The 12172-nt window shown below is 38.9% G+C and overlaps 1 protein-coding gene across 1 annotated transcript in view; it reads right to left on the reverse strand.

Annotated features, from left to right (window-relative positions):
* Nucleotides 1-8724, reverse strand: part of CFTR (CF transmembrane conductance regulator) — a 190147-nt gene extending 181423 nt beyond the window's left edge. The window contains exon 1 of the mRNA XM_024757758.1: nt 8547-8724. Coding sequence (XP_024613526.1) covers nt 8547-8599 — 53 coding nt within the window. The 5' untranslated portion in view covers nt 8600-8724. The remainder of the gene's footprint in view (nt 1-8546) is intronic.
* Between the last annotated feature and the right edge of the window lie 3448 nt (nt 8725-12172).

Below are 12172 nucleotides of genomic sequence, written 5' to 3' on the forward strand. Positions count from 1 at the left end.
GAAGCCCCAACAAGTATATTTTAAGTGCCTACTATTCACCAGGGAGTCAGACAGGTGCTGGAACCAAAAGATGGATAAGATAGAGCCTATACCTTAAAGGACGCGTAAAAAAAATGTATACGCAAAAAAGAAGTAAAGAAGAGATGGTCAGTAGGTTCCTATAAGACAAAACTATTCTGAGAAGTTAATATCTAATCTAATGTTAAACTACTGTTCCCTCTTCTGAAAAGTCCACTTTGCATGTCTAAGTGTTTCACTTACTTTTAAAATTACTCAATTATTGAATACACTAATGTTAATTACAAATGAGCCCTGAAATTTTTTCTAGATCTTTATTTAAAACTAAGTAATTTTAAAGCTGTAAATTCTGAAGCTTATTGCAATAGAACTTTTTTTTAAATATTATATGAAATTCAATTTTCAGTGCCCATAAATAAAGTTTTATTGGAATGCAGCCATGCCCATTTGTTTGCATCCTGTCTATGGCTGCTTCCCTACAATGGCAGAGACTATGTGGCCCACAACATTGAAAATATTTACTACCTGGCCTTTTACAGAAAAAGTTTGCCGACCCCTGATGTAAAGGATAGCAATGGATTTGGGCTGAAAAAGTACAGCTTTCTTGTTGTTGTTCTATTTTCCAGAGTTCGTAGAGATATTTACAATAAATAAAATGTGCAAAGAGAGCTTCCTATAAAGTTTGTCCAGTATGCTGCCTCTATGAGGATTGCTAATCCTGGCCAGCAGTGGCTTCATTTTCTTGTTGCTCCCATAGCCAATACTGGGCTCCAAGGTCTGGCCTAGAATCTCCTCGAAACACAGCTGTCAGCACCTCTAGGATTCTGCCTATTAAGCTTAATTTTCACATAATGGTCTGACTGGTAACAGATGAAACTCCTGTGTCTCTTTTTGAAGTTAAGAATTTCACTAGGTGTTGGGGTTGGGTGTGAAGTTGGGCAGAAGGTAGCTGCACCCATGTAGGCAATGCTAAGAAATTTCTGTGTGCTTTAACAGGTTCAAAGTTTTACCATAAAACAATGATATGTAATCTTTTCAAGAGTATGAGAATCTTCTTCTTTCAGATTAACAAAACCTAATAGTGGTATTAGGTATTAAATTAGAGTTTAAACTATATATTGAAACCACAGTGTTACCCATGGGCTTACACATTCTACATTATATATTTCTGTAACTTTGAAATACCTTTTTGCTAATGATCATACATTACCTTTTTCAGTTATATTTTTTTCAGATTGTATTCCAGAAAATCTTTTTTTCAATCACCGCAGACAATACTTAAAGCCCCAGTGAATTTTCATACGTCCTTCTTAAACGTCTATGATCGTAATAATCAGCTGTGTAAAAACTGCTGTTTAAATGTGTGAAGTTATGGTGGGATGGGGACCCTTCATATATCAGTTGGTGGGTTTGCAGGGGAGGGTGCTAAGTAGAATTTCTAGGTAGAATTTAACTAGTGCTGTCCCTAGTATACCGCTGCTTTTTTTCTGACACACTCTCAGGTGACTCCATACCACAAAAAAGTTCAAAAAGTCAGCACTTTAAATTATTACCTAGATACCACCCTGGACTTTACTGAACAGTGTGAGGGATGTATTTACAATTCTGATTGTCACCTCTGACATCTAAATATCTCTCACCTAAAGCTCTAAATCACTTCAATGTGTTTTCAAATAATCATATTATCTGGCCTTGAGCCGTATGCATCATTCCCATTTTCATCTCAAAAAGAAGTTGAGAGTCTTCATAAGCCTCCACCTCCCCCCGCAAGATGCCTCCTCCAACTGAAACCTCTGCCCTCAGCAAGCGTCAACACCACCCACTGCTACCCATGTCAGCAAATCTAGACAGCATCCTTGATTCTTCTCTCTTCTTCACTTTCCACCTCTTATCAATTACCAAACCTGTTGATTTTACCTCCTAATGTCCTTCAAATCCATCTTTCTCTCTATCCCAACTGCTACTCTTTCATTTTATCAGTTTTTTGCAAAACTGCAACAGCTTTGAACTGGACACATTGCTCCCCTGCTACAAAGCCACGGCTTTTGACTTTCAGTTTGATAAAGCCCAGACAAACTTCACCAAGCCCCTTACGATCTGGTCCTCGCTAGAGTTCCAGACCCAGCTCCCACAAATCTTTGTCACACATCTTATGCTCCAGTTACCGGGAACTTCTTTGACTCTTTTGAAGGTGCCATGCTCGCTTTTGCTGCCAGTGCTACACACAGTCTGCCACTTCTGTATTTAAATTTTTCCTAACCCAGTCCTACCCTTTTTGTCTGGATAGGTGCCAACTCAAGAGTCACTCCTGCAGCAAGCCTTCCTTAAACCGGTCTAAGACTGGATTAGATGCCCAGGAAGAGTTACTATAAGCCCTTGAAAATCTGGATTTCAGAGAACTCATTCCATGAAGGCAGCACCAACTTCTTCCTTGTCCACATCAACCTTCAAAATGCCTCTCATAGAATACAAAAGGTGGTGAATTAATGGATTAAGGTATCCTCCAAGTTGTGCTGAATCATAGCCTACACAGCCAGTATTGCTCTGACTCAGTTCTCTGAAGCAACCTATGGGAGAATTCTCTGATTATATCAGAGTAAAGCCCAGTTGTCCAGTTTCAGAGCTAAGAATCTTAACCAAAAGGACTGAGCAGAAATCTTCAAATCACTTCTTGACCCCATAAGCAAGGAATTAGCAAGCAGGCCTTCCCGCAAGGCAAAGGCCTGGCTATAAAGGAAGATAAGAAATATTTCACGGAATAATTACTCTAAGTATTAGAAAATCTGTCCAGGGTCCTGCTCACTTTGACCTCTCTTTATCAGAATAATGCTGTATTAGAGGACTGTTGAATGTCAGCAAACTACAATATCCATAAATCTCCATGGATCACCATGGAATTATCATCATCACAAAGAAATATTTAGTAAACTGGTGCATGCAGGAGTCTTGAAATGGTCTGAATACTAAACAAGTCATAGAAGGCCCTGACATCCAGGGCTTTACAATTTGAAAGAGTCATTGATGTCGAAAGATAGTAATAAGCTAACAGAGCTGCAAAAAGAATAGCAAACTTGACAAGTCTTGCGACTTGGATACAGCTGTGAAAACAGATCATTCAGAGCTCTGTAAGAATATATTCGTTCTCTACATCAAGCAATCTAAGTGAATTTTTACAGGTTTCTTGCAAAAGGAAGCCTAAACTCTTAGGTTCAATAGCAAAGCCACTTTGTAATGCTAATTTTACTTTCAAACAACCACAAGGTAAAATCTTAGGAGCTGAAGAGAAGCACCTGAAATAGTAATGTTAACATATTTATAAAGTAAGCCTTCAGTCAGGGTTCCCAAACAACCAGACCTCTATCATAATCTGTTTTCTCCTCTTGACATCATTGCATCACAGAGATTTTGCTCCAGGGAAGAGCCCTACACAGATGCGTCAGGAATCACTGGAATCAAAATTGCCAAAATTGCTGCTGAGTCAGAGGTGGTTTTAAAGTTTTGATAAACAACATACAGCTGCACGCTAAACGGTTAACACCCTTCCCTGATGGTTTTGCAATCCTATGCTTATATTGTAGCTCTATCACTGAAATTACAGGTTCCTGTGAAGCGACACTGATAATAATAATACATTTTATACTGGGGATCATTTAAGGGCCTTTTAAACAAGTTTTAACATTTATGCACTGAATATTATCACACTAACTCCTACTTCTTCCCATGAAACATAAATGGAAAACTGAAAAACCATGATTTCCCTAGTGTATCAGTTGGCTCTAGAGGATATTTTGACTGTCACATCAAACATAAAATATTAATGAACTAGTTAAGGCAGCTGATTCCACTTCTCTCTTTAGCAAGGGATGGAATATTACAGTTACACTGTATGGTATGTGTTATAAGTATATAAGAATCTTCCCAGAGAGTTGAGTAATAATTTGAACCAGCATATAAAAACGATTGGAATACACTTCATAACCAAGGAGGAATTTTTTAAACTTGCAAAATGAACTAAAAGAAACTTAATATATACACATATATTTTATATAATAAAATATAATTACAATTTTAGTAATACCATGCAGAGGAGGTACTTTTAGAACTGAGAGTTAAATCAATCAAGTTTGACACAGATCCCAAGTTGCAAATCTGAACTGTATCATAAAAATCATGATTAGCAGAAGACAGATGGGTAGAAAGGAATTTTAGGGGACTGGTGTAGGGAGTCAACATTTGTCAGTGTTCAGGCAACACTGTTCCAGGGGGGGCCCCTGTCCCAAAAGTGGCCTCCTCCAATTCCTACAAGAGACAAAGCCAAGAGAATGTATGGGAACCCTGGGCTGTCCTCACTGGATGGCATTTGCCCACTGACTGACTAAGTGAACTCATGCTATTGAGGGACCCTTGGCAGCTGTACATATCAATACGAATTGTGCAACTCATATTGGCATTTTGTTTTATGCATCTATTTCTTTTGATTTGGATAGTCTAAGCCTTGTCTGAGAGACGAACCTGAGATACAATATGTGTATTGATCAGGATAGGAACAGGCCCTTGTTTGAGTGGCCATCTGGTCTCCCTTGGCAACATTTCTATAAATACCCCCAACAAACTGCAAAACTACTTATGGCTCTGCCATAATTTTAGTTTCCCTCACACCTTGCAAAAAGTAAATAAAATGTAAAAATAAAGTCATTGTGATGGATTTTTTTTTTACATATACTGTAATTTATATAACCAAATTAGTGTGGTCCTCTTCAAAATTGTCATCTTTATGGGTCTTTCATTACATACTTGCTGTAATCATCTTCTGTTGCTCAAAGCACTTTCGTTAAAGTTTGCAATACACTTTTGGAATGATAATACCTAAACTTAAGTAGCACTTGGCTGTTAACAAAGCAATTTATGATGAAAAATCTTTATACCTTTTTGAGCTACAATCAAGTCATTTAAAAGCAAGTCCAAGTGATTGGTCTGTGTAATATAACTTTTAATCCAAAGCAAGCTACGACTATAAAATAATGGCTAAAAAAGGTAATGAAGCTACTTATGAGAATGAATTTATATACTGTTTTAAAGTTAACTGCATTAAAAGAATCCAAAAATATTCTGATCAAAGGCAGAATTTCACTGGTAGCTACTTTGATCCACCACATCCATCCTGATGTAGAAATTCTAGTGTATTTATTTAAAAATCTCTCATTACTTCATATTTAATGATTACAAAAGTAACTTAAATTATCTTATTATTAAGCTGAGACTTACAATATTCGACTCTTTGCTGAATTTCCACTTTAGAGCCTAACCTTGTTTACTTTTTGGTCTTACTTGAGACTTACCTGTAGAATTTATTGGGGGGGCCCCTATATCCAGTCTTAGTAAGAAACCTGTGGCATTGTACACATGGATTCTGTGGGGCTCTGACAATTCCTCAAGTATAGATCTAGACTTCTGGTATGAAAACCATGACCAAAATTCAAGCTGTGTCATCTGACACATGGTTTGGTACACAATCTAACATCTAAAGAGAATATGAGAAATTCAGGGCATGAGAGAAGACAGAGAACAAACTGAATAACCACCTTTAAAAGTTAGAAAATGTAAACTTGACAAATTGCTCAAAAATGAAAAACATAATCTCTCTTGGTAAACATTTGTAAATCAATTGCACTGGTATATAAATTATAAATTCTATGCAAATATATCACCTCTAGTTTAAAAACATCTTTGTATTTCATAAAAGCTTTAAGTTAATGTAACTTGGTCTCCATGATACACACTATTTGAATTTTTGTGGTGAAATTCTCTTTTAGGTTATGTTTATAATATTGACATTATTATTATTTTATGCATTATGACACCTCAGATATCTTTCAAATTTCATACTTGATGTGAAATTCATGCAAAATTAAGAAAGTACTTAGGGTTTCCCTGGTGGCACAGTGGTTGAGAGTCCGCCTGCCGATGCAGGGGACGTGGGTTCGTGCCCCGGTCCAGGAAAATCCCACATGCCGCAGAGCGGCTGGGCCAGTGAGCCATGGCCACTGAGCCTGCGCGTCCGGAGCCTGTGCTCCACAATGGGAGAGGCCACAACAGTGAGAGGTTCGCGTACCGCAAAAAAAAAAAAAAAAAAGTACTTAAATTTTTCCTAAACATTATTAGTTTTCCCAGTAACAAAATCTAGACAATAAAAGATATTTAATATAATCTATAAACCAGACCAAACAGCTTTACTCTTTTATGACTCTGAAACTGAATGGATCATACTCAGAAAGTTAAATTCTGAGGCATTTAACAACATATGATACAAGCATATAACTTTTTTCCTGTATATCTGGTAATGCCATGTTGGACGAGATTTTTCCTAAATTAAATTCTCATCTAGGCCCATTCATTGCACATACAGATGGATGGTCATAAAATTATATTCAACAAAGATGAATTGAATATTTTATATAAACAAGGTATGTGGTATCGTAAAGAATGTAAAAATATGGTAATTAATAATAATAACAGTGGCAGCTAACATTTACTAGGCTAACGACTCTACATGCATTTTCTCAACAGATTAACCCCTAAGACATCGGTCCTACTAGTGTCCAAGTTTTAAAGGTCAAGTCACACAAACAGAGATGTTAAGGGACTTGCCTCAGGTCACAGAGCTACTAAGTAGCAGATCCAGGATCTGAATCAAAGCAATCTGAATCCAAGGCCTAAAACCCTGGACCACTAAGCAGGACTACTGTCTAATCCGAAGACAGAAAATACGTTTCTTACCTTTTCAGAATTACAACCCAGAAGGAAGTTTATAATCACTGGTACTTTAGGTGAATGTCAGTTCCTATAAATAGTAGGAACTTAACTTTTAAAAATATACCTATTCTTAGAGCAACTTATTATAAAGTAGTTTGAAGAGCAGGACTGAGTATGCTCTTCACAAATTTAGTAGCCATTATAATATTTATTTTTTAACAAATCCACCTGAGAGCATTTTTAAAACTATACCAAAATGTATAAGGTGATCTGTTTTAAAAAAAGAAAAAAATACTTTGATAGACCAACAATGATATAATTTAAATCAACAATGAGCTAATTTAAAGTTCCTTAGTATTACACTTAGACGTAGCCATGGGATATGTATTCTTCTGAAAACTGCATTTTTTAAAAAACTGCATTTTTAGACAGAATGGCATTTAGGTTCCTCCAAGTGCTCTAGTAGAAAGGCTACAATTTATGCCAATTACCATTCTGATTTTGTAAATAACAGGAAAACAGATCAACAGACAATCCCATTCATATAGATGCAGTAACAAAAGGTACTGAAAACACCCACCCAAGAGGCAATTCCAAACAGTAAAGTCCTTCTCTCCCATCCACAGGGAGGAGCTCTCCTTCTACGGCCTATGCCCTCCTTAGCACCTGAGTTCCAGGTGTGCTGCACATTCAGAGAATAAAACATTTTAGAAAAATGTGAAAGCCAAGCTCCTTTCTCCCACACACATATGAGCATATTTATAATGTATTTGGCTTTTCTGATACCTAAGTATGCTGATTCATTAGATAATTATGAATTAAGTAATATCCCATGAGAGAGCTGAACCTATTCATTCATTCATACAAGTATAACAGAAATAAAGTAGATACAGTATCCAAAGAACACTTCAAATATGAAATGCTACATCCAACTACACTTTGCCTAAGACTCTGAACTTAGACTCAATTTTTTAAAATCTCATTAGGTGAAGTTCACAAGCTTTTATGGCTCATCACATGTAAAGTAGGATAAGAGTACAATTTATTAAATGTCAGTTGGTTTAACTTCAGTACCTATTCCCATGGTTTCACATTTCCATGGTAATTCTGACCCCTCTTTTAAAATGTATAGCTTGTAGAATTGGCTTTTTTAAAAACAGATATTTCGAAGGATTTGCTTTCATTCTTAAAAGAAAGAATAATGGAATTGTGGCAAATACTTGTTAGATATACTCAGTATCATAACAATAAAAACTTTAAGCACATATTACCCACTTTATATTTCTCCCCTATAAACGTTCAAAATTCAGTCAACAAGTGTTTTCTGAGCACCTACTACATGCAGGCACGGCACTTGTAGTACATGAGCCAAGAAGACTTCTAAGTTTCCAAGGCATGAAGGAGGGAAAAACAGGGGCCAAACGTAAGTATTTGTTATTAACAAGTTTGTAATTCACAAGTTTCTTAGAAAAATCTAAGAAGACAATTGCACAGTAGCACATTTGGGTCTTGAGAGTGATCTTCAGCTGCAAGTAGTTAAAACTTCAGGGTTAAGCTAAGGCTCTTTATTCACACAATCGGCTTCAGTTTACTCTTTTATCTCTTCCTAATGTTTTCTATCTTATTCCACAAAATCCTCGTCCTCCTCCATAGCAATGAATGACAGCGCATCTTTTTAAAAAACTATTCCACTTTCCCCAAAACCCAGCCCACACACGCGTCCTCCTCTTTCCTGGGCACGTGTGCTTCCAAAGCTCAGCTGGACACCCTCTCACCTGAAAAAAAGTTGGGAGAAGACGCTGGCCTTTTCCAGAGGCGACCTCTGCATGGTCTCTGGGAGCACCGGGGTCCCTGCCGGGGCAGGCCGGGCACGAGCTCCTAATGCCAAATGCCCTACTCTTCTCAGAGACTGCCGCTCACCCCTTTTTCTCTGACCTGCTGTGATGTCATTTGCTTCCAACTCCCCCCCCCCACCCCTCCCCCACACACCTCCCCTCTCCTTTCGCTCCTTCCCCCGCCTCCACTGCCCAGGTTAAAAGCTGGACGCTGCCTGGTCCGGCCCCAAATTTGCTCTAGCGGCTTTCTCCACCCCGTCCGCGCCCAGCGTCCGCGCCGCGCCCGCTCCTTCGTTCTCGCCTCCTTCCCTCCCTCGCTGCTCCGCGCCACCCTTTCCCGGTTCTGACTCCCAGCCTTCCCTCCCTCGCGCGCGCTCCTTCCAGGTCCGCGTCCCTACCTACCGTCCGGCCCCAGCCCAGCCCGCAGGCGGGGGACCGTCGCGGCCGCTCTCCAGGTCCAGTCTCCGACCCTCGAAGACAGAAGGAGCCACCAGCGGAAGCAGCGCCAGTCAGTCCGCCGGGAGCCTCCTGGACCCTCCTGCGCGCCAGGCTCCGCGAGACCCAGGGCACGCCGCGGCCAACTTCCCCGAGCCTTCTTCCTCCTCCCTTTTTCCGAGATCCTAGCCGGGTTCGTGTTACGTTTGCACGGTGCCTTTTGAAAGGGGAACGAAAAGATGTCTCTTCCTGTATCAAACTGCAGCCTCGGAGAGCTGCAAAGTTCCGCGGCAGCGTCTGATGTGTTCGCCTTAGCGCTTCCCTTGAGTGTCAGAGGGAAAAACCAAGCTTGTTCGTTTTCAGGCTTAGGTGAGCTGCAAGTGTGGCCCCTTAGGAGACCTACTTCAGGTGGAGGGAATCCCTATAAGAACGTAAGAGGAATTGCCGCTTTGTCCATTACCCGCCCAGGATTTGTTCATTGTCTGTCCTAAGTTTTTCAGTCCGGCTTGCAGTTTTCAAGAAGGCTTTTGTGTGTGTTAGCGAGTACGATGATGACAAGCGGACAGTGTGTAGACTCACCCGCCATCCTATAGTTCATAGTCTCGGTCAGCAAAATATCTTGACCAATAACACTGAAAGGAATCCAAACAATCTTTGAAACGAAGGTAGCATGTTAACGCTGACCTGCCTCAGAGAAACGCCATCTTCAACTCTTGAAGGGCATCTAAGCTTTCCCAGGTGTGGGCGCTCTAGCTTCCCCGAGTTTTTGCTGCGTGGATTGTGTGTCTGTTTGATGGTTTTTAAAGAACCAAATCTTTTGTTCCTGAATCCTGTTGTGTAAAAGCAAGGGCACATTGAGTTTAAATTGAAAAATTCAAATGGAAGTAAAAAGTTTGGTCTGATTATGTTAATGCCTCTACAGCTAAAGCAAGGGCGTTTACTTACGAATTGCTTGTTGTTCACTTGTGGTCACCCAGATACAGTACAAATGAAACTGCAATTCATAATAACAGAAAGACAGGAACACGTATTTAAATTAATAAATGTGTTCAAATCAGGTCTTTATAGCTCCCCCTTTGCATTTCCATGTCACCTTTTATTTTTTTAAAACCTTAAAGTGGGTTTTATAAACATTTCAATTTTATTATCCTAAATTTTAACAGTAGGGAAAATAACACTAAAGAGATAGGCAAATTGCATAAAGTTAGATACCAGGAGAAAACTTAATTTCTAACACATGATCTCTTGCTTCAAATCCTGTACCTGTGTTTTCCTCTCTCCCGTATGGCAGGCAAATCTAGGCTCTGCCTTCATTATTGACTTTTCCCAGGTATGTGATTGAACTCACTTCATCCACTTTCCCACCCTCCACTCTACTGTTTGCTTTATAACTGCTAATGTAACCCATCAAATGTAATACACACATTTTGAAAGGAAGCGGTAATCAGTTCCTCTTTGTTCTCAAAGAGCAGGTGACAATAAAGAGATTAAGAATTGAGTTCCAAAGAAGATCACAGAAGCTGACCAAGTGATATGCCTCAGAGACCCCAAATATTTGTCAATCTCTTTCCTCTGAAAAGAATAGATAAAATAGTGACTATTTCTTGATTTCTTACTATTTGCCAGGCATCATCTCATGGGAATCTAACAACAACCATGTAAATAGGTGTTATTCTCCCCAGTTTTCAGTAGAGGAAACAGAAAAGAGAAGTAAATGCCTGTAATGATAGAGCTAACATTTAAACTCATGTCTGATTTCAAACCATCACGCCTATCAGTGCGTAATATTGCTTCTAATCAAATCACCCCTCATGCATTTATGTACTATCACTTACACTGGTATAACCAGTCTTTCTTCTCATATTAGTTTCATGCGATCGTAACTGCTAGACCTGTTCAAGAATGAGGCAAGAAAGCAGAAATCTGCAAACCAAGTAGCTACTGGAGTTCACACTTTTAAAAGATGACATCTAACTATAATATTCCATTTTAAGTGTGTGTACACACACATATTCCTAGGAAGACCCTAGTTTTTATCATGAAAGGTTACATCCCAAATTTGTTCTTGGCATAAGTAAGACTTCACCATTATTCAGAACATTAACATGGTTAGCTGACATGAACAAATGAACTAATTGAGACGTAATATTCAAGGCTTGCATCTACGCACAAACGTAACGTGGGAATGTAGATTTATGCACTAGGAAAATGTTCAAATATGGCTGAAGGTCATGACTGAAATCCTAAATGTGTCTTTGAGATGTCAGGAATAGGAAAGAGATTAAAGGGCCAGGATGAAAATAAAAGGTGGTAGTAAGAAACAATGAAACTCTTCTCTCCAAGCTGCTCAAATATCAGCTCACAAAATTTTATAATAACAGCTTATATATGTTAAGCACTTACCATGTATGTAAGGTGCCATGCACAGAATGCTTTGCCTTTTTTTAATCCTTATGACACCTTCATGAGATATTACCTTCTTCATTGTCTATATGTTATAGGTGAAGAAACTGAGGTATAAAATGTTTAGTAATTTTCCCAAGCAAGTTTCACAGTAAAAAGTAACAGAGAAAACTGAGATTTGAACTAAAGAGTCTATTGCCTGAGCACAAGCATTTAACCACTACTCATACTTCCCCCACAGAATTTCCTAGCATTTTAAGCAGAACTGACCTTCAATATAGAAGATTAGGTGGCCATTTGTATGGGTTTTTTTAATTGTAGAATACATATAAAATTTGCTAACTTACACCTTTTTTGAGTGTACAGTCCAGTAACACATTCACACTGGTGTGCAATCACCACCATCACAGTAACCCTTTTATCTTGTAAAGCTGAAACTCTATACACATTACACAATAACTCCCCATTCTCCCTTCCCCCCAGCCCCCGGCAACCACCATTGTATCAATCCTTTCTTGTTCTTTATGATTTTGACTCTACCTCACATACGGGGAATCACACAGTATTTGTCTTTTTGCGACTGGCTTATTTCACTTAGCATAATGTCCTCAAGGTTTATCCATGTTGTAGCCTAGTGCAGGATTTCTTTCCCTTTTAAGGCTGAATAATATTGCATTGTACGTATATATCACATTTGGCTTATCCACTCATTTTTTGGTGGGCACTTG

This window comes from Neophocaena asiaeorientalis, unplaced genomic scaffold (genome assembly GCF_003031525.2).
Source record: "Neophocaena asiaeorientalis asiaeorientalis breed wild unplaced genomic scaffold, Neophocaena_asiaeorientalis_V1.1 scaffold116, whole genome shotgun sequence".
Classification (NCBI taxonomy): Eukaryota; Metazoa; Chordata; class Mammalia; order Artiodactyla; family Phocoenidae; genus Neophocaena; species Neophocaena asiaeorientalis.